A 23,765-nucleotide genomic window follows, 5' to 3' on the forward strand; every position below is an offset into this window, starting at 1 on the left:
GACATTTGTTTTGTGGCACTCTTGTCCCTGTGTACTGTGACTTTTACCTTTGCCTGACAAAGCGCTATCGACATTTTTAAAGCATTCAATGGATTTGGGGAAACCGTCACAGATTTACACTGTCCTTTCCTTATTTCTTCAAAAATTTAGTACTAATTTTATGGTTTTGCGCCTGACTATGAATCAAAGACTTCAATAAACCTATTTCTTATGCATTTGGAAAAAGAGATAGATATTCAAAAATTTCAAGCAAAGCTGCAGGTAAATATATCAACAAGCAGACTGTGAATTGAGAATTCAGGTGAAAAATTTAAGGAGATATGCAGCTGCTGCCTGTTCTGCTCTCCCAGGGTCAATTGTTGAAGAATGTTAAGGTCGGGGATAAAAAGTCGAACTTGAAAAGACCCAGTAACACTAATAAAATGTGGAGAGACTCAGCATGTCAGACAGCTTCTATGGAGGGGAATAAAGTGCTGATGTTTCAGGCCGAGATCCTTCATGAGGGCTGGAAACGATGAGGGGAAGAAGCCAAAATAAAAAGGTGGGGGCAGGGGAAGGAGTACAAGCTGCCAGGTGAATGGGTATTGGGGGGGAATGAAATGAAAAGCTGGGAGGAGGTGGGTGGAAAATGTAAAAGGATGAAGAAGAAGGAATCTGGTAGGAGAGGAGACTGGACAATGTGAGGAAGGGAAGGAAGAGGGGCACCAGAGGTAGGTGAGAGGCTGTTGAGGAGAAGAGAAAGGGTAAGAGGGGGAGACAGAATGGGATATGGAAAAAGAGATAAGGGGGGAAAGGGAGAAATTAGCAGAAGATGGAGAAATCTATGTTCTTCCATCAGATTATAGGCTACATAGATGGAATATGAGCTGTTGTTCCTCCAATCTGAGAATGGCATCGTAGCAGAAGTGGAGGCCATGGACCGACCTGTTGTAATAGGAATAGGGAGAGGACTTAAAATGGCTGACCACTGGGAAAACCTCCCAGTTGCGGACAGACGAAGAATTACTCATTCAGAGTAAGTGGTGTACATCAATTAGAGACTGTTACTTTGTTCAATAAAGCCAACGAAGATGAAGAGCTCTAGGTTTTCCATTAAATGCAAGTCAAATCCACATTACTCGATATCACCTTACAGACTTTCACTCGTTCATATACAACAGGACAGCTGCCACATAACTTCTCTGTTTGAACACCTTTTTCCACAAAGATTTCTGAAGTACCTTTGACATTCTGTTATTTCCTTTCGCCTTTCCCAATCAGGGCTTAGCATAGCAACTCTATGAAAGACAGATCATCAGCTGACAGCTACCAACAACTTTAAATTGGGGCTATTAAAACTAGTGTGCAAAGCTGCATAGGTGCATTTGGTCAGCAGTGAATGAGGAAAATAAGGAGCGAAAAAAGAAAGCATAAAATTTTGTCCTGTGCCAGTGGTGTTCAGGACCAGTGGGCAAAGGTTTATGGTGAGCAGTGAGAGATTTCAAGGGGATTTGAGGATGAACGTCTTCACCCATAGAGTGGTTGTAAGCTGGAACGCATTGCCGGAAAAATGGTGGAAGCAGCCACTCACATAACACTTATGAAGTTTCCCATCAAGTACTTGAATTGCTAAGATAGTGATATATGTGTTCAGTTCTGGTCACCTTATTATAGGAAGGGTTTGGAGAGGATGCAGAAGAGATTTACCACAAGGCTGGCTGGATTACAGAGCATGACTTATGATGTAAGGTTAAGTGAGCTTGGACTTTTCTCTTTGGCGTGAAGGAGGATGAGAGGTGACTTGACTGAGGTGGATAAGATTAGGAGAGGTATAGACAGAGTTGGACAACCAAAATATATTCTATATAGTAGGCTGTGGACCAAAAGCTAGTCAATGGGATTTGCGTTGAGTGGTGGTCATCGTTGGACATGATGGACTGAATGGTCTTTTTCCATACTGTTTGACTGTAAATGAAACAGAATGTTTTGATTCTTTATGTAATCCCAAGGTCATCATTAACGATCAGGAATTCAAATCACATTTGATAGATGGAGGAACTAGATTCAATTAATTTGATAGGATTATATTAAGAAAAAGTATGAGTGATTGTGAAATTGTCAGACTGTTGTGTCAAAATCCATTTTAAAGAAGGAAGCCTCCTTGTCCTGTAACTCCAGACTCTCAGCAATCTGGTTTTAATTGCCCTGTACGAAGGTCAAGCAAGCTACTCACTTCAAGGTAGTTAGGTATAGATGTTGTCTTCCCCTCCACCTCCTTTAAATTGATGATGAAACAAAGGCCACTCTCAGGTTGGAAGAGCAACTCCTCATATTATAACGGCATGAACATTGACTTCTCTAATTTCCAGTAATTTCTTCCCCCTTCCTTTCTTTTCCCAACTCCATTATGGCTCTCTTCTCATCTCGTCTCTGCTCCTTACTTGCCTGTCTCCTCCCTCTGGTGCCCCTCGTTCTTCCCTTTCTTCCATGGTCCACTCTCCTCTCCTATCAGATTCCTTCTTACTCAGCCCTTTACCATTTCCACCTAGCACCTCCCAGCTTCTCACTTCATCTCTCCTCCTCCACTCTCCCACCTCATCCTCACTTGGTCTCACCCATCACCTGCCAGTTTGTGCCCCTCCCCCTCCCCCCCAACTTTTTATTCTGGATTCTTCCGCCTTCCTTTCCAGCCCTGATGGAGGATCTCAGCCCGACACGTCAACTGATTATTCTTCTTTATCGAAGCTGCCTGATCTGCTGACTTCCTCCAGCATTTTTGTGTGTGTTATCAACATTGTTGAAGTATATGTTTTATTTGCAATACCGTCTGGGTTCATCTTACAAAATATAATGAACCAATGTAGCAGCTCTCCAAAATGGTGACTAATGAGTTGTTTTCTGCAAGAACTAGTGTTGTGACTTAGTGACCCTTCCTTCCATCATTATGTGAGATGCAGGTTAATTGAGGTTAGCCAAAGAGCTTCTACCCAGCCAGCATTGCTGTGATATCAACAGCATTTAGGATAAATTATGCAGTGATTGAAACGATGTCAAACTGGATGTCAACCAATTCCATCGCAGGAGAATAGTAATAGGAAACTTGATAATTACATCTCGTTATTTTTTTAGAATCGATCCTCTGGTATCCCTATCTGAGGTCCTATTAATTGTGGAAGAAGTAGTAACAGTAAATTAGTAACTATTAGCTCTTAGAATGATATTGATGCCATGGTAACATCTCTTCATTGTAACTACATACATATTGACAGACATTGTCTGGATCCAATGATGGTTTAATTGCATGATTTGCATAACTTAGTTTATTTTAATTTAAAGAGTTTCCTCAGTTGTTTGTCAGGTGATGAGTGTTAATTGCCTGAGCTAAAAAGTTCAAGGACTAATTTTACTTTCATTCAATTATGGGCTTTGCTGACAAGACCAGCATGTATTGCTAATTCCCTGTTACCCTTGAACTGGAGCCATTTAAGGTCTGAGCCATTGCTGTGGGTCTGAGCTCTCAGACAAGACAGATTGAGTAAATTCAATACCAATGGCCTCCCTGAATGGACTAACCTCTTCCCTGAAAAGACCAACCTCCTCCTCCAAGTGGCGATTGAAATATCTGTATGACACTGTTGTCACAAATGGATTAATTTCTGAGTTATGCAGTGTTGGATAATCCTGACCACCCCAATGATGAAGTGAACTAACAGACTTTGAGCCAACATTGCTGCAAGGAAACTTTCATTTCCAGTCTCGATCAAAAGGCAATAGTTTGCATATTTGGGAGGGCACATTGAATGATCAACGCTATCTTCCCTTTGGAACTAGTTACTAACTCCAAGGTCTAGGCCTCAATACCTCCCTGAGCAACCATATATTACATCCAGATCCATTTTCTTGCAGGGATTCACAGTAGAACAGAGAAATACAAGTCAATGAAAACCTGCACATAAGCAAGGACTAACAAACAGCCAATGTGCAAAAGAAGGCATCTGTGAAAATAAAACAATAAAAAAAATACTGAGAACATGAATTGCAGAATCCTTGAAAGTGAGTCCATAGGTTATTACCCTTCAAATATCAGGCTCCTGAACTGATGTGGATAACTTCACTCAGCTTAGCGTTGAAGTGATTCCACAACCTACAGACTCACATTCAATGATTCTACAATTCATGTTCTCAGTATATTTAATTATTTTATTGTATTTACAAAATTTGTCTTTCACTCATTGGTTGTCAGTCTTTATGTAAAATTCTTGTGCTCAGTTCTGGCTGTCTGATTATGGGAGAATGCAGAAACTTTAGAGAGGGTGCAGTGGAGATTTACTAAAATGCTGCCTGGATTTGAAAGCATGTCTTATTGAGGATTGGTTGAGCAAACTAGAGCTCTTCTTTTTGGAAAGGAGGATGAAAGGTGACTTGATGAGGTGTACAAGATGATGAGAGGCATAGACGGAGTGGATAGATTGGCTTTTTCCCATAGCAGATATGTCTAAGATGAGGGGCCATAATTTTAAGGTGAATGGAGAAAAGTATAGTGGGGATATCAGAGGTAAATTCTTTTCACAGATAGCAATAGTTATGTGAAATGCCCTTCCAAGGGTATGATAGAGGTGGATACATTAGGGACATTTAGATGGGTTCATGTATATAAAAATGAAGGGGTATGTACTGTAGGAGGGAAGGGTTAGATTGATCATAGAGTAGGTGAAAAGGTTGGCACAACATTGTGGGCCGAAGGGCCTGTACTCTGCTGTAATGTTCTATGTTCTTGATAAATTCTAATGTATTTTTTTTTGTGATGAATGTCTGCAAGAAAACATGGCATCAAAGGTTATAGGGAGAAGGCCGGGAAATGGGGTAGAGGAGGAGATAAAAGAAAAGGATCAGCCATGATTGAATGGCGGAGCAGACTCGATGGGCCGGATGACCTAATTCTGCTCCGATGTCTTATGGTCTAAAACGAATCTCAGGATAGCATATGGTGACATGTAGTGCGTGCACTTTGACAACCATAATTCCTTGATTTTGACTTTGAAATCAAGGCTCTCCTAGGCCGTGATTTTTCAGCAGGCCGAACAATCTATCAATAAACACCAAGTATATTGCTTTAATGACCATTGAATATGTACTCACCTCTGAAATTATATGAAGATAATCAAATGTAAAATGGACGAGACTGTAAACATGATACATAATTCAATCCAAAAAATGCAATTTTTGTGATTGAGGGATGTGCTGGGGGAACTTAATGAATCCTATGAGGCACAGTATATGATGTGTTGTCCAAGTGAATTTATCCTTTACATATCAGGTGTAAGGAACTCATAAAGATTTTTATTGTGAAAAATATTTTCTAACTTTATTGCAAAGGTTAAAAAAGGAAATCCTGACATTTTAAGTTATTGAAGCATTGGTAATAATATCAATAATATTACTCTATTGATCATTGGAGGATGGAAGTCGTGACAATCAGGTGGGCTAGTGTAGTAGTCACAACATTGGTTCAGTAATCTAGAGAGTGGGAACATAAATGATTATTTAAGAAGGGACAGAGAAGAGCATTGTTTAAGAAATAATGGAAATGGTGGATTTCAATGCTTAAGAGAAATATTTGATCAATACAGCATTACGGCCTTAGGCACCCTAGATTTTTTTATATGGTTTCACATGGTACAGCCTCCACAGAGCCCTGATCTCAGTACCACTGAGGCTGTCTGGAATTACCTGGCAAGACAGAAGCAAGCGAGACAGTCACAGTCTGCAGAAGAACTGTGGAAAATGTGCCAAGATGCTGGGAACAGCCTATCAGCCAATTTTCTAATAAAACTGCATAACAGTGTACCTAAGAGAATTGATGCAGTTTTAAAGGCAAAGGTGGTCACGCCAAATATTGATTTGATTTAATTTTTCACTGTTTTCTGCTCTTTATAAAAAAGTTTTTAAAAAAATTATAGACACTTTTCATTTCATTAGTTTTGAAAGCTTCTTCACATTGCAGATTTTTTTTTACATGTACCTGAGAATTTTGCACGGTGCTGTACATGTTTGGTAGGGGTAAGGAGGGCTTGGGTAAAGTGCAGGTCAATGGCACTGAGTAGAGCAACAGTTCAGCGTGGACTAGATGAGCCGAAGGGCCTGATTCGATGCTGTGGTGCTCTATGACTCTTTCACCCTGTTGGGAAGGATATTTGCTATCTTTGCGTGTCCTGGGTGTGTTTGAGATTCCAGTATCACAGTTATGTGGTTGGTTTCATTTTTAATGAGCTGGGTTGAGCCTGTAGTTGATTGTGTCAAACTGCATCCAATAGGAATATAACAAATGAAGAGGGGTTTAACCCTGTCTGAAATGCAACCGGTGATGGACAACGGATTTACAGTTTCGACAATGACTCCCTCATTCAATGTTGACTAAGACTATAAGACAACGGAGCAGAGTTAGGCCACTCGGCCCGTCACATCTGCTCCACCACTACATCATGGCTGATTTGTTACCCCTCTCAACCCCATTCTCCTGCCTTCTCCCCGTTGCCTTTGACACCCTGACTGATCAGGAACCTATCAACCTCTGCTTTAAATATACCAAAGGACTTGACCTTCACAGACGTCTGTGGCAATGAGTTCCACAGATTCTCTACCCTCTGGCTAAAGAAATTCCGCCATCTCTGTTCTAAATGAATATCCTTCTATTCTGAGGCTGTTCCCTCTGGTCCTAGACTCCCCCATTATAGGAAACATCCTCTCCACGTCAACTCTATTTAGGCCTTTCAATATTAGATCGGTTTCAATAAGATCCCGCTCCCCATCCTTTGAAACTCCAGTGAGTTCGGGTCCAGAACCGTCAAAAGCAAAGGGAACAAGCTTTGCAAGAGAAATTGGTGCTTTTATTAATGGAGAAGACATGGGTGAAGCTGATGTTCGAATGGTCAGGTGTCCATTACTCTGTACCGCTAGTTTTGCTTGACTCCACCAAAGCAAATCTGGGATCTGAATCTGACACCAGCTCCCCCATGTAAAATAAGTTATTTTGTGTATTAAAAGTGTCTTTTCAATAGATGAAGTCGAATGACAGAGATATTCAACTTTGTCAGGGTGTTTTGTCTTGAAAACTTGTCAATAAGCCTAACAGCCATTGCTGAGTGTATTACTTTGTAAGTGATGCTATCTTGGGGTTCAAGATTCAAGATCATTTATTATCATTTTTCAGTACACAAGTGTAAAGGAGAACAAAATAATTGTCACTTCAGACCCAATGCAATATAAAAAACACAACAAATATACAGAATACAATAAAAACACAATAAATATAAATACATAAGCTTAGCTTACATACATCAATTGTATGTACATTAAGTGACTCTAGATACAGGAGTGTCTGTACGTAAGGTGACTCTGACAGGAAATGATATAGTAGTGATGGTGGTATGGGTTAATGGGTTTCTTCAGCCTCTTAAAATGTTTGATAAAAAACTTAATTTTTATCAAACATATGATAAGTTCAAGTTGGGAGGAAAATTTCTCTCTAGTTGCATGTGCTAGTCATGTTATAGTCCTGAGCAGTGTCTGTTGCTTTTGAAATTCTCTTCAAGTAAAATCAAAGAGTTATCTGAAGTAAAATGTAACCTACCACAGGTAGACAACCAAGGACAGATTCTGACCGCCATTGTCTAATAATTGTTGACTGGCAATGATTGAAGATAGTAGAGCTGTTGTAGATGAGGCTTGATCTTATTGAATGAGAGATCATGCTGGGGAGGTGGAGAGGCTGCATGGGCCACCATTATTCAAGATCCAGTTTGTTGTCATTCAATTGTACACATGTATACAGCTAAACAAAACAATGTTCTTCGGGGACCAAGGTGCAAAACACTACACAATATCACACACAGGACATAAAATAATGTTAATATAATACCACTAACAGATAAAAAACAATCTGGACATGTACAAATCGACATAAAGTGCATATACAGCATATAGTTAAATATACAACAGTGCAATGCTACCAGTACTGACATAAATAATGTGTACTGGGTGTTCAGAAGTCTCACAATCTGGGGGAAGAAGCTGTTACCCAGCCTAATGGACCCTGTTCTTATACAGTGACACCTTCTGCCTGATGGTAGGAGGTCAAAGAGATTTTTGGATGAATAGGAAACATCCTTGACAATATTTCTATTGTTCATGTAACAAAGGTCATTAACTTTTTGGGGAAAGAGTATAAAGAACATAATGAATAAGACATCCTTTGTATGATTGGACTTATACAGAAGTTTTAAAATCCGGGGCATCTGGTAACTGATGCCCTCCAGAAATCTTGACCAAAATGATGTCTGCTGCAGAGAGTAAGCAACAGCTGTGCATCATGCATTACATAAGAAACAATTTCCATCTCCTTTTGGTTTGGTTATGGCTTTATGAGTTTATAGAAAAGTGCAGTGCTGTGCTCTCTTGAATCTTTTTCATCCAGTCTTCTGATGGCAATTTGGTTTCACATGTGAGCTGCTTCAACGCAGGTTCTTTGATGTTATTTAAATCACTGCTCCACACAGCAAATAAACTTTGTATTTTGTATCCTCCGTTTTAACAACTTGCATTCCCTCAAAGGTACCAGATGTAACTACGGTTGGCTGATGTGATAGTTGCCAGGCAATATCCTGTGTAAATTTGACACCAGGCTGTTCAAAATTGAATACCTGACCAATTAAGAAGGCTGACCCCATTTTCTGGTGACATTTTAGACTGGTGTCACAGTTATGTTCCAAAATGTTTTGATTATAACAGTAGTATTTTTCTTAACATATTGATGTACACTCAGCTTTATTAGCTGTACGCTCATTGTCTTCTACTGCTGTAGCTCATCCACTTTAGGGTTCAACATGTTGTGCATCCAGAGATGCTCTTCTGAGCGTCATTGTTGTAATGCATGGTTATTTGAGTTAGAGTTGCCTTCCTGTCGGCTTGAACCAGCCTGGCCATTTTCCTCTGACCTCTCTCATTAACGAGGCACTTTCGCCCACAGAACTGCTGCTCACTGGATGTTCTTTGTTTTTTGCACCATCCTCTGTTAGCTCAAGAGATGGTTGTACGTGGAAATCCCAGGAGACCGGTGGTTTCTGAGACACACAAACTACCCAACGTGGCATCAACAATTATTCTACGGTCAAGGTCACTAAGATTACGTTTCTTTCCCATTCTGATGTCTGGTCTGAACAACAAATGAACCGCTTGGCCACGTCTGCATGCTTTTATGCATTAAGTTACTGCCATGTGATTGGATGATAGAAATTTGCATTAAAGAGCAGACGTACAGGTGTACGTAAGAAAGTGGCCACTCAGTGTATTATCTGACAAAATGGAAAGCAATGCTGCTACTTCTGTTTCAGAGCATAGTGACTTTCCTTAGGAAGAAACAGTCTTTGGTCACTGAGGCAAGTAGGTATCATAGTATAGTAGTCATTTTTATACTTTATTGATCCCGGGGGAAATTGATTTTCATTACAGTTGCACCATAAATAAATAAATAAATAAATAGTAATAAAACCATAAATAATTAAATAGTAATTTGTAAATTATGCCAGGAAATAAGTCCAGGACCAGCCTATTGACTCAGGGTATCTGACCCTTCAAGAGTTGTAAATTTGATGGCCACAGGCAGGAATGACTTCCTATGACACTCTGTGTTGCATCTCAGTGGAATGAGTCTCTGGCTGAATGTACTCCTGTGCCCAACCAGTCCATTATGTAGTGGATGGGAGACATTGTCCAAGATGGCATGCAACTTGGACAGCATTCTCTTTTCAGATACCACCTTCAGAGAGTCCAGTTCCATCCCCACAACATCACTGGCCTTGCGAATGAGTTTGTTGATTCTGTTGGTGTCTTCTACCCTCAGCCTGCTGCCCCAGCACACAACAGCAAACATCATTGCACTGGCCACCACGGACTCGTAGAACATCCTCAGCATTGTCCGGCAGATGTTAAAGGACCACAGTCTTCTCAGGAAATAGAGATGGCATAATGTCAACACCCCCTATCCATCTCTTTATCTTTCCAAATTGATATTGGCTTCTCTGGAGAATGATAGCTGACAACAACATGTACTCTATTCCTTATTGGACATCAGTCAGATCACACTTGGAGTATTGTGCACAGTTTTGGGCCCCTTTTCTAAGAAATGATGTGTTGTAATTGGATAGGGTCAAGGGGAGGTTCACAAAGATGATGCCAGGAACGGGAAAAATATTTTATGAGGAGCATTTGATGGCTCTGGGCCTGTACTCACTGGTGTTTAGAAGAATGGGGGGGGGGGCGGGGGGATCTCATTGAAACCTACTCAATATTGAAAGGCCTACGTAGAGTGGATGTGGAGAGGATGTTTCTTATAGTGGGGAATCTAGGATCAGATACACAGCCTCAGATGTGCTTCAGAACCTTTAAAATAGAGATAAGGAACAATTTTTCTTCTGAGAAGGTGGTGAATCTGTGGAATTCATTGCCATGGATGGCTGTGGAGCCCAAGTCATTGGTTATATTTAAAGCAGAAATGAATAGTTCTTGATTAGTCAGGGCATCAAAGGTTATGGGAAGCAGGAGAATGGAATGGTGAAGCAGACTCGATGGGCCAAGTGACCTGATTCTCCTGCTATACTTATGGTCTTACAAAATACAAAATTACTATGTTAAAGCAGTTTGGTGCTGCTCTGAAATTGTTTTATACCCTGTGGGGTTAAACTTTAGCTTTCATTACTGACTCTCATGCATTGATGATTATCTGTATCAGTACCATATCAGTTACACAGTGTTTTACATTGCCAGGGATCACTAATCGAGGATCCATTTCTGCTGCTGTCTGTAAGAAGTATGTATATTCTCCCCATGACCATGTGGGTTTCCTCTGTGTTCTCTGGTTTCCTCCCACATTCCAAAGACACACGGGTTACGGTTAGTGAATTGTTGGGTGCTATGCCATGTTGGGTCAGAAGGTTGGGGTTATTTGCAGGCTGCCCCTAGTACATCCTTGGACTGTTGGTCATTGACTTAAGCAAGACATTTCACTGTATATTTTGATGTTTGAATGTACATGCGATAAATAAAGCTAATCCTAATCTTTTTGCATTTATCGAAGGACAGGTCTGTCACCTCTGAGCATTTGATTCCTTGACAATAACAGAGCTGAATGCCTGTCAGTACACACAGTGGTCAAATCTTTGAATGTGATGGTCATAAGGATGAAAAGGATGAAATTTTCTTCCTTTCTGCCCGTATTTCCTGAAACCCCATCTCTAGTTCATAATAATATCTCACTAAGTTACCCTTTCTCTCGCTATTATAAAACCCAACAGTGAAGACATTTTCTAAAACAGAGGCCTTAATACGAAGACCTTGGAGAGAACGTTGTTCACAACCTAATCTAGTTAGGTTTGTAGCCATGTGTGTCCATGATTGCGTCTACTTGGCTGTGTGTGTTGCTTTGAAATATTTAGTGCACTCATGGGTGCAAACTGCTTGCGTGGAAAGGGGAATGCTGCTGACTTCATCTGTCATTGACAATTTGTCTTTTGCTTGTTCCCCCCACGCCCTAAGGTCCTAGCACAACTTGCCAAGAAGACTCCTGTACCAACTATGGAATCTGCATCCAACAGTGGGAAGGATACACATGTGACTGCTCCATGACTTCATACAGCGGCAGTCAATGCAACGACCGTGAGTAGCTGGTTTCATTAACTACCCCTGTTGCTGGCTGAGATCAGTGTGACTGTGGTGATTTCTCTCCCAATGCCAAGGGATACGCGTGTTAGAACTAGGTGTATCACTGGAATATCCAAAGCATGGTTGTACTCGTGGTCAAAGAAAGATAATGATGCATTTGTCTGGTTTTTGTAACAACTGGCATTTTTTCTGCATGCTGGAGAGCAAAGTAATAACTGATCTGTACAGAACAATTTTTAAACGTGCATCTTAAGTGGTATTCTTTCAGAAGCAATTACTGTTGCAACTTGCCGTGCATATTTTGAGATTTTGTAATGAAGTGCTTTACACTAATGTATTAGACGTCCGTGAGGAAACTGAGAAAGGCCTAGCTTGACTGGTGCCTATGCTCATCATAGATAGATATATCCATCTGTCTTTCAACCATTGCAAAGAAACTTAGTAAAGAATTGAAGCTCACAGGATAAACCCCACTTTGTTCATCCTTATGGGTTAATAGTCATATTAAAGAGAGAAAAAAAAGGAAGCTTTCTTCATTTGGAAGTTCAAAGGATGTCAGAAGTCTAAGCTCAAACTTCTCTGACAGGCTTAGATACACTTAAAGGGATATAAATTACCCTGTGCAAACAGTCACTTCAGTACAAATTAATTCTTGCGTTTATCTAGGTCCATGTGTCCTCCTCCTTGGCATGGACTAGATGGACTGAATGTCCTGTTTCTGTGCTATGGTGTTCTGTGACTCTGTGACAACTTATGAATATTCATACTTCCTACTAATCACCATCTATTTTCAAAGGATCAAGGGAATGGGCTATTTAATATCTCAAGCCTCTTCTGCCATTTAATGGGATCAAGCTCATCCATGAACTAACTTTATTTTACCCTACTTCTTCCCTGATCCCATTATCAAAAAATTAGCAATGTCCAAGTGTAGCCCCCTGGTAAGCCTCAGGCTCGCTCAGCTCGCTTCTGTCTAGAGGGAGCAGCCTTCGGCCCCGCCAGACTAGGTAATCAAGTTTGTGTAGAGGCTGTGTGATGTACCCCACCCCACCAAATAACAGATAGTACACCATATGCAATTTGCAGAATACAATTTATAGATCTTACTGGAACTATGTAATTAATAGATACAATATAAAAGGAAAGTAAAAGGCGCCAAACTTATCAAAATTCAACCACCGTGCACAACCATTGGAGCTCAATTAACGGAGTCTTCTTTCCACCATGCGATCTCCTCTGACCCCCACGACCTGCCGCCTGGGACCAACCACGGTGGTCGACCAGAGCGCGTCCAGCACGTCCTTCCTCTTTGGTTCTCCTCTCCTCACCGAAGACCCTGGGCCTCGTACTCCCACTTGGGGTCCGTTCCATTGCCCAGCTTACAGCATTGCGTCTCCTCTCTCTGTCCCCATCGTGCCTCCTGCCCCAAAGCCCACGAAAACAATAGCTTACAGATGCACAAGAAAAATAACAACTATCCCAGTTGGTTAGCAAATGAATACAATTCCCTTTGTCAGTAATTATAACCCAAACAAGCTGCTAGAGAGAACTACTGTCTCAGCAGTTAACATCACCGAGAAGCCATTTTATTTGCCTTAGCAGTAACATAAAAGAAGAAACCCCTTACACAAGTTAAGATTAACAATTGACTGATTGTCAGTTTCCATTAATTGAAGAGAGTTTGTCCTTTCTGCCATCCCTGTTTAACCAACTTTAACCACCAATCCTAACCCAGTCAACTGAAATATTTCCATTTGCCCAACATGACTGTCTCCCTTAAGTACTTTGGAAAAACTTGTGCAATTTGATATATATTCAGGCCACATTCTAGGTCATTGAAAACAATGAAGTTCCTCCACATTCATCAAACCAGTCCCAACATTATACAATCTCAAATATATTTCTCATGGGGGAGAAATAAAACCTAAATATATTATAATGCAATTGATGGTAAAAGATAAAACAATGGAAGAAAATAGTATTTTTTACTTTATTGAGATACAGCATAAAATAGATCCTTCTGGCCTTTTGAACTATGCTGTCCAACAACCCTGATTAACCCTCGCCTAATCACAGGACTATTTACAATGTCCATTTATCCCACCAACTGGAACAAATCAGATCCTTGGAAAAAATCTTCAACCAGGAATAATGAATCTTTGGAATTTTCATCCATGAGGCCTTGGACGGTCATTCACTGAGTGTATTCAAAAGAAAAGTAATTGGTTTGTGTACAGTGATATGAGTTTAGAACATAGAACAATATAGCACCGTACAGGCCATTCAGCCCATGATGTTGTGCTGAACGTTTTACCTGCTCTACGAACAGCCATCCATTTTTCTATCATCCATCTGCCCATCCAGAGAAGTGCCCCTAATGTATCTGCCTCTACCACCACCCCTGGTTGGGCATTCCATGTACCCACCACTCTCTGCATTTAAAAAAAAAACCTGTCTCTGACATATTTCCTCCAATCACCGTAAGGTCATACTTCTTGGTATTAGCCATTAATACCCTAGGGAAAAATTAGTCTCTGCCTGTCCTCTTTGAAAGGATCAGCCTTGATCTAATTAAATGGATGAGCGGGCAAGAGGGGGAGGGTGGTGGGGACAAATAGCCTGTGGCTGTTCTTATGTTTTAAGTTGTTATGCACATCCTGTAATATTGAGTTAAAACATCTGGATTCAAATTTTATCTATGAGGGATTTCAATGGTTGTTAAAACAGATGGATATCCAGTGCCCTATTGATCCTTATAATTGTCATCTATTGCTTTTATTGAACTGTGTTGGAAGATGTATTTTACTTGTCCTTGCGTTTGAAGAGAGGTGGAAACATTAGGTCCACCACAGGTAAGTGCTATTGAGGCATTTTCATTGGAAGAAGTTTAAGACGTATTGGGGTCAGACTTGCTGGTTTCAGATGATTGAAACGTTGAATACGATTCTGAAATTGAGTTTAATAAAAAGTTGTCCTGATTGATGCTTACACAGGAGCTAGCTTGAGGGTTTCATCAGCCCGGATATGTCTTCCCTGTTTCAAACCAGATACTCTGATCATAGTATCGCAGTATGCAAGCAATGGGGAGATGCTATTGGAAAGGATGATATTCTTTAGATTAATTGTGGAAAAATCTTTTCACCGGAGGTTTGTCACACCAGCCTCGTTGTGTTGATTGTGCAGGAGAATGGATTAGCATTCTATGTGATACAGACTGCTAGTATATACCTCTTTATGGGATTATGATTGCCTTTGACTTTTCTTTAAAGTATGTCTTTTAAAACCATCTATACACTGCTTAACCAAGGGACCTCTTAAGATAACAGATATGTTTAATCTAGAAATACTTAACTAGTTCAAATTCAGCTTATTAGCTTTATAATACCCAAACCATGTGAGAAATTCCTTGCCTCTTGTATGCAGCATGAGTCACAATCGCACTAAGCTGTTCAGTGTGAAGAAAGTTCAGGTGACGTTTTCAGTGTCATGAAATCTTACACTGTTGGACATTTATTGATCAATATGAAAAACAGTGACCTATTAATTCAAGTAATAATATTTAAATTACACTTTAGCAAACAGTATGTTCTCTGCAATGGTTATCAGGTGGGCTTTTGGGGAAAGAAAATGGGGTTTCGGGCCCAATGCTAAATGCTATTGACAGAGAATGTCGGAAAGGATGCCATTGAGGGAAAAGAGGCAGTGACTTTGCGCTTTGTCACAGGGCAACGATGAGAGTGAGTGAAGGACAATTGGTAGCAAGATTTGTCACTGTATTGTTAGTTGGTTATTGAGGAAGGTACGTTGGTGGCAATTAAAAAGCGAGCTGGAAAGGTTTGAGGGGAAAAAGTCAACAAAAGGCTGAGTAAAATTCAATTCTGTTTTGTGTTCCGAAAGTTCATTCCAAGTGAGAAATATTAGTGAACTGGGGGGCGGGGGGCAGGTAGTTGGAACTGATGAGATTACCCTGTTTGATTGATAAGTGGAATATATGTGAATGGTCTTCATTTTCTGGAATAAGAAGTGGCTTGGCCTTGTTCTCCTTGTGAGTATTTGTAGTAGATTCAAGAGAGGACCAAAAGGATGGAGTAATATTTTCAGCCATATCTTTCCTGTGGAGCTTTCCTGGATCACCAGCAAAAGTGGGGAGTAAGAGTTGTCTGATTATGAACAACCCTTCGGTGTCCATAACTGGCTGTGGAAATTGCAACCATCCTTCTCAAAAAACATCTAAGCCAGGGGGTTCCCAATCTTTATTATGCCATGGACCATCACCATTAAGCAGAGGATCCGTGGACTCTGGGTTGGGAACCCCTGATCTAAGCTCACTTTGACACCTTAGTATATATAAGAATTGGGATCCCACGTGGGAGGTGAGTTGAATCAAACTTCAATTACCAGACCTCTCGCATCCTTGGTCACATCCAATGACCGCACGTATTCATGTACCCCAAGCAATATTTACTGTTATCTCTGCTTGAGGTCAAATCAGCAAAGCTGCAGCTTATCTGAGGAATTAGATAAGCAGAGTGCTGTTTTACTATTTTTTTCTGCATTAAAATCTTTCTGAGGTTTATGCGTATCTGACAGTGGAAGGAATAAGCTTGAAAGGTTGTACACCTTATTGAAGCAAGGGTTTATGCCATCTCACGAATAATATAAGGATTTCCATATAATGCAAGATGGGTTTTTAAAAAAATATGCTGTGAAATGGAAATAGTGTTGATGGCCACCATTATGTTGGCTTTGACTCTGACTTATAATATGGTTTACGGTATAATATCTGATGAATTTTTAAAATGTCTAGTTAAGGGGAAAATAATGTTGAACCCACCCATACATTGGCTTTGGACACTCTCCCACTCTCTTGCCCCTTTGAAGTTGAAATGAAGGATCATTCTGGCAGGAGAACTTTGCAAAATTGAGGCACCAACAGACTCAGAGATCCCATATGCCCTTCAAGACTCTGAATGCATATTTAAATTGAAGTAAGTAGTGTAACGAGAATGCGGAATACCATATTTTCTACTTTTTTGTTAAATCTTTGTAAAAATGTGTCTTAACCTGCTATGTTTGACATGTTACATAGTCCCTCCAAGATAAAATGAGGATTGACACTAGGAATGGAATGGGATGTTCCTAGGATAATCTAACAGCCTCTCGTGTGCATCACTCACCAGCTGGGCATTTGTGACAAGACTCTTCATTCAAAATATCTGTACAATGTCCGCATTAGGAAAATAGATATATTCTTCAAACTTCTTTTTTCATTTTAAATACATTTTCATTATCAAACCTAAACACTTGTATGTTCTGTAGTGGCCTTGTTTCTAATGGGGCTCAGATTAAATGGAGTTATCCTGGGAGATGGGTTGCTCCCTTCACTTTTCAGAAAGAGCTAAAGGAAACATTTATCTTTCTCCTAAATGGATGGCTGTGGCTGGACTTCTTCAGCTTCCTTACCTGCCTTCTGCTCTGAGGTGCTCTGTGCTATCAAACTATGAGAGGATAGGGATGCGGAAGGTAATTTTAACATTTAGCCAAGGAAGTCCTGAGTTCTCACTGGCATTAGCATCTAAGTACTTGTCTCTCAGATTCAGATTCAGTTTTAGTTTTTTTGTCGTATTGATTGGTTGTCCATTGTATCTGTCAGTGACAGTAAGAAATCTGTGTGGGAAGGTTTTTAAAGTGGAAAACCTATGACACTGGGATAGTTTTACTCTCTCGAACTCAGAAGTGTGGGTCCAATGATATGAGTAGTTGTCACAACTGGGGTCATTCATCAGTTGCAGTGGATGACCATGAACATGTGCTTTGTCATGCCCTTTGCTCTCCACAAAGCATTGCAGAACTACCTTCCTGGCTGTGGCTCTCATCTGCCCAGTCTACCTGAGCTGATCTTGCATGCTAGGGTAGGCATGTCCCTGTCTCACTGGGGTATGAGGCCCACTGGCTACCCTCACCTGGTTTAGCCTGGGTGTGGTCGCTGTCGCATGCTAACAGCTACTTGGTGAGAGCCAAGTCTCTGCTGGGGAATAAAGGTGATTGAGCTGCCCCAGAATAGACATGAGAAGCCATTTCACCAGCGGTGCTACCCCTCCCAGGACACTCCATACACCCCTCTTTTGGGCATGCATGCCAGAGTGAAATAAAGTTATTTGCTTGTGTGAATCTCACAGAGTAACCAGTATACAAGGAAATAATAAATACAGCAATGAGTGCAGAATAACAGAGTGGTGCAAAGAATCATAATGCATACTGAAGTTGTATAAAAAGAAACACTGAGGTGATAATAAAGGAAGGGGGAGAATTAAGTTTTTAAGAACATGACAGCATTGGCAGGATGGAGATGTGAAAGAGGTGACTGGTTCAGAAGTCTGGTATGAGTGGGGAAGAAACTATCCCTGTGTCTAGCTGACTGGACTTTCAACCGGCTGTATCTTCTCCTAGAAGGTCGAAAGGAATGGCCAGGGTACCAGGCATCCTTTGTGTTCTGGATGCAACACGTCATGAAAGTAGTCTGAATGGAAGGGCCGAGCAGTTTTACCATGGCTACAGGTTCCAATAGTCCAGAGCTGAGCAGCTGCTGTCCAGGCTGAGAGGCAACCAGACAAGATGCTTCCTATAGGATATTTGTAGAAGTTCAAGAAATCTCTGTAAACAAGTTAAATTTTATCAGGTGCCTATTGAAATGAATTAGCTGATGTGCTTTGTTTATCACTACATCAGTGTGGAGCAACAAGGAGAGGTTGTTAGTGATTTGGGTGTCTAGGAACTTGAAGGGTAGAGTTCTATCTAACCTCTAGGTCAATCGTCAGCTGTTTGTCATGATGATGTTAAGGATTATGTTGTTGTTCTGACACCATGGCAGAAGTTTTGCCATCTCTTTCTTGTAACTCGTCTCAATATTGTAGATGATCCAACCTAGAGTGGTGCCAACAGCAAACTTGAAGATTGGGTTGGCACTGTATTTGGACATACATACATTGATATACAGTGAGTAGAGCAGGGGATTGAGTACACAACCTCAGGGGCATCTGTGTTCAGGAACAGAGTGAATGGAATGTTATGATCGATTTTAACCAACTGAGGCCTGCCGGTCAGAAAGTCTAGAAGCCAGTTATTGAGTGGGGCCCCAAGGCCAAAGTTCACAAGCTTCATCTGTCTCTTTCTTCTTTGGCATAAAATTTTACTCTGAGCTCAATTTGCTTAAGTCAAATTTCTCAAATGGTGTGAAGGGAAAGATAAATCTAAGGTTGATTGTATCAACGAGTTTCAAGCCAGCCAGGACTCCTGTTGCTGTCAATATTGGTGAGCAAATGGAGAGCAACAAATATCTATCAAAAATGGCAAGAAAATAGTCTATAAAATGACACTAAAATAAGAAACATTCTTTTGGTAATTATATAGTAGTTAAACAGTAAATTTAATTGATGCTGTATTGATACCTTTGCATAGTTTATTCTATTTCTATAAACTATATTGTGGAGCAGACTCGATGGGCTGAATGGCCTAATACTGCTCCTATGTCTTATAATGGATTCTCCCAGCTGACCTTGAAAACACATATTTCCCGATGATTTGTTGGAGGGTCTAATGCTACTATGGCTGATTTAGCAATCTCCATCAATTTTGGCTGAGAAGGTATACCTAAACTAATTTCCAATACTGTCAAAGCAGCCCAAACAGAAAAATTCTTGAGATTTACTTAAAAAAAAGTTCTAAGAATGAGGATGGACTAGTTATATGGAGAGATTAGATAAAATTGAACTGTTCTCAGAAGATTGGATAGTATAACTTAAACACAGAAACTTGGCTTGCAGTTAGATTATGTGAGACTTTTCTTTCAGCACAGTGCATTCAAAATGTAACTAGCAATAATTTGCTTTTGTGATGATTTCTGGGTAGAATCACACCAATTACAGAACTGATAAGTCTGCTTCCACTTAGGACCCATGTTACTATTCCCAGTGTTTCCCAATGACAGATGCAAACTCACTGACAGTAGTCAGTGTGTAATTATCCCTGTAGAAAACAATGGTCATTTGACAGTAGCAAAAAAATTCGGAATATCATCCATTTTAGATGCCACCTAAAGGGTCACTTGGTTCATAAAAGGTTATGGCTCAAGAAAAATCCTAAACAGGAGTTAATTAACTCTTAAACTCTCAAAAACTGTTATTGTCCCCAAGCAGTAAGGCTGATCGACACCTCCACCAACTAAGCCACCTCTCTTTATCATTTCCTGACAGGGGCATCCAATATACAGACACTCTTGTGCCTAGTGTCACTTGATGTATAGTATATTAGCAATCTTATGTATTTATATTTATTGTGTTTATTATTATTACATGTTTTTTAAAATTATTATTGTATTCTTTATCTTTTGTGCTGCATCCAATCGGGAGTAACAATTATTTTGTTCTCCTTTACACTTGTGTACTGGAAATGCCATCAAACAATATTGAATCTTGAAGAAAATGGCAACTGTTTTTTTTGAGAATGTGCAACTCACTTAATGATCACTCTGAGCTAAAACAGAAGACTGGCTCCAACAATTTAGTAAGGTGCTGTGTGTGTGTGTGTGTATATACGTGTGTGTGTGTGCGTGTGTGTGTATATGTCTGTGTGTGTGTGTGTGTTGCGGGTCAGAGGAGGTTGCCATTAATGAACAGTCAAAGAAATTAACATGGTCTTGTCCATGATATCAAGATATTTTTCCAGTTCTGAATATCATATGTAGAAGTGGGTTCTCTCTCATTATCTTTGTGCAATTCACCAGTAAGTCAGTACCTCAGCCCTCCCCAGATGGCAAATCCCTGCTGGTAAACTGATCATTTTTGGCAGATTTCTTTGAACAAAACTACATATTGAACAACACCATTGTAATCAGCAGGAGCTTGTTGTCTTTCAGAACACTTACCCTTTGTGAATGGGGCAGGCTGGTGGGCATTTTCAGAAGCATATATAGTAGCTGTAAGGAAGTTGACTTGAAGACCTTGTTGTCTGAATCCATGTGGCAATAGGTTGATGATGGATATTGCCAGTTGTATCTTGTTAGCATGGTGGTATCTCTTCCACAATAAATGGAGCTCTTATAGAAACATATAAAATTATGAAAGGGATAGACAAAATAGAGGCAGGAAAGTTGCTTCCACTGGAAGTTGAGACTAGAACTAGGGGGACATAGCCTCAAGATTCGGGGGAGAAGATTTGGGACGGAGATGGGGAGGAACTGCTTTTCCCAGAGAGTGGTGAATCTGTGCAATTCTCTGCCCAATGAAGCAGTGGAGGCTACCTCAGTAAGTATACTTAAGACAAGGTTGGATAGGTTTTTGCATAGTTGGGGAATTGAGGTTTATGGGGAAAAGGCAGGTAGGTGGATCAGCCATGATCTTACTGAATGGCAGAGAAGGCTTGATGGGCCTGATTGCCTACTCCTGCTCCTATTTCTTATACTCTTGTGTTCTTAAATGACAAAACCTAATCTTTCCTTAGAAAGATGAGTGAATTCCAATGATCTTTTAAGATTGTATGATTTTCTTCGGTCCAAGTTTGTCTCCTAGTCTGTCTGTCTCTGAAATAAAATCAGAAACTGTTGGAAGCACTGAGCCCGTCAGGTAGTGCCTGTGGAAAGAACAAGAGAGCTAATATTTCAGGTCAGAGACTGTTAGTCACCTAAGGTCCGTATTGGGGGTCTGAAGGCAAATGACCTGACTACCGAACAAAGTGACCCGAGTGTAATTAAGGCCTCAGTGCTGGGTTAGTGTTGATCTGTGAGAGTTTGCTTTTCCTACCAATGGTCTTGGGGGATTTTGCAGAGATGGTGTTGGTGGTGTCTCTCCTGTAGCTTGAGTGTCCGTGACAGAACAAAACACTGCTGTGTTATTTCTGACTGAGTCATTTTGCTCCCGGTGCAATGGCAATTTTACTTTTGCTTTTGGAGAACTTTATTGTTTGATTAGAATTGTAGAACTTTGTAAGCAGGCAAACATTTAACTAAAATTGCTTCATGTTCAGTACAATTCAGTACAAGTGACACTTCCTTTGTGATGCACAGCTGAGTGTATGAGGTCAGCTCATAAACAGGCCACTTTGATCATGTTTTCAGTGTTCATTCTGTACACTGTCAGTCACTGATTCACAACACCAAGGAGTTTATTCTCTTTAGGAAACCTTAGTATGAGTAAGTTTTGGATAAAGAATTACTGTGTGCTGAACAAACCATCTGGATGGAAGAATTAAATGAAAGATAATTCTTTCTGTTTAAAGTCTTTGGAGAGCTCGATCCTGCGATGAAATTAAAATGTCTGTTCTTCTATATATCTGTAAGATTTCTCCTGGTTATGGCTAGCATAATTTAATCAAGGTCTGATTGCAGTATTTGATCAAGGATTATGTGAAATTATTGGATTTTACATCAATTGAGCAAATATAAGTACAGCCCGAGCAGAATAACAAGAAGCTGCGTTTGGTTTGTCAAACTCAAAGTTGCAAAGCTTTCACAGCTCAGAGACTCATTTTTTCCGATGCGGCTGGGTGAGACTCGAGCTGGAGGTCATCATTTTATGATGAAAGGTGAAGTATGTAAGGAGAATCTGAGGGGAAAATGTAGAGGATTGAGTAGAGATTTGACGGAAGTATACAAAATTATGACGGGTACAAATAGGGTAAATGCAAGCAGGCTTTTTCCACTGAGGTTGGGTGGGACTACAACCAGAGGTCATGGGTTAAGGGTGAATGGTGAAAAGTTTAAGAGGAACATGAGGGGAAACTTCTTCACTCAGAGGGCTGTGAGAGAGTGGAATGAGCTGCCAACACAAGTGGTGCTTGCAAGCTCAATTTCAATGTTTAAGAGATGTTTGGATAGGTAAATGGATGGTTGGGGTATGGAGGTCTAGATCGATGGGAGCAGGCAGCTTAAATGGTTTTGCTTGGACTAGATGGGCTGAAGGGCCTGTTTCTGTGCTGTACTTTTCTATGACTGTATAACTTTATAATCATTCACTCAAAAAGTGGTGGGAGTGTGGAACACACTGTTGCAGAAGTGGCTGATGCAGATTCGCCTGCAACATCGAAGACGAGGGTTCCCAACCTGGGGCCTACGAGCCCCTTGGTTAATGGTGCTGTTCCATGGCATAGAAAAAATGGTTTGGAACCCGCTGATCTAAGAGAGGTTTGGATAGGTATATTGGTGATATAGGTATGGAGGTCTATGGTTCAGGTGCAGGTAGATTTAACTAGGCAGCAAAACAGGTTAGCATGGATTAGATAGACTGAAGGGCCTGCTTCTATGTTATAGTGCTCCATGACATGAACTTTACAAAGGACATTGGAATTCAAGATCTCTTCTTCCCCATTAGAATACTTGAAACTGGGAATCTACAGAAAACATTAAAATAGTGATTGATGGATTCCTGTTAAAGAATCAAAGCATGTAGATGAAGATATGTCAAAGTTCAAAGTAAATTTAAGTCCATAAATGTCACCGTAAACCACCCTGAGATTCATTTTCTGTTCTTACGGCCATTCACAGTGGAACAAAAATAATAGAACCAATATAAAACTACATACAAGCTCTGACAATTGACCAATGTACAGAATAAGACAAACTGCGCAAATACAAAGAACAAATAATATTAATAATAAATAAATAATACTGAGAACATGAATTGTAGAGTCATTGAAAGTGAGTCTATAGTTGGTGGAATCAGTTCAGTGTTGAGATGTGTGAAGTTATCCATGCTGGATGGATGTAAAGTATTAACTGTTCCTGAACCTGGTGACATGTGATCTAAATCTCCTGTACCTCCTTCATGATGCCAAAGGCAAGAAGAGATCATGGGCTGGATGATGAGGTTCCTTGATGATGGATGCTGCTTTCTTGTAGCAGCAGTCCTTGTAGATGTGCTCAACGGAGGGGAAGATATCCATCAATCTATGTAGCCTTTTCCATTCTTGGACATGAGTGTTTCCATACCAGCCTGTGATGCAACCTGTCAAGATATTCCCTGTTGGGCATCTGTAGAAGTTTGTCAAAGTTTTAGATCATATGCCGAATGAGTCATTGA

General features: G+C 40.4%; 1 protein-coding gene across 24 annotated transcripts in view; it reads left to right on the plus strand.

Moving 5' to 3' along the window:
* Window positions 1-23,765, plus strand: part of nrxn3a (neurexin 3a) — a 2,332,164-nt gene that overhangs the window by 1,062,889 nt on the left and 1,245,510 nt on the right. For all 24 annotated transcript variants that reach the window (XR_010017469.1, XR_010017470.1, XR_010017471.1 and 21 more), the window contains one exon: window positions 11,569-11,688. Coding sequence is in view for 19 of the 24 variants with exons in the window: in XM_063044591.1 (XP_062900661.1) it covers window positions 11,569-11,688 (120 nt within the window). In the remaining 5 variants the exon portion in view is untranslated. The remainder of the gene's footprint in view (window positions 1-11,568; window positions 11,689-23,765) is intronic.

This window comes from Mobula hypostoma, chromosome 1 (genome assembly GCF_963921235.1).
Source record: "Mobula hypostoma chromosome 1, sMobHyp1.1, whole genome shotgun sequence".
NCBI classification, from domain to species: domain Eukaryota; kingdom Metazoa; phylum Chordata; class Chondrichthyes; order Myliobatiformes; family Myliobatidae; genus Mobula; species Mobula hypostoma.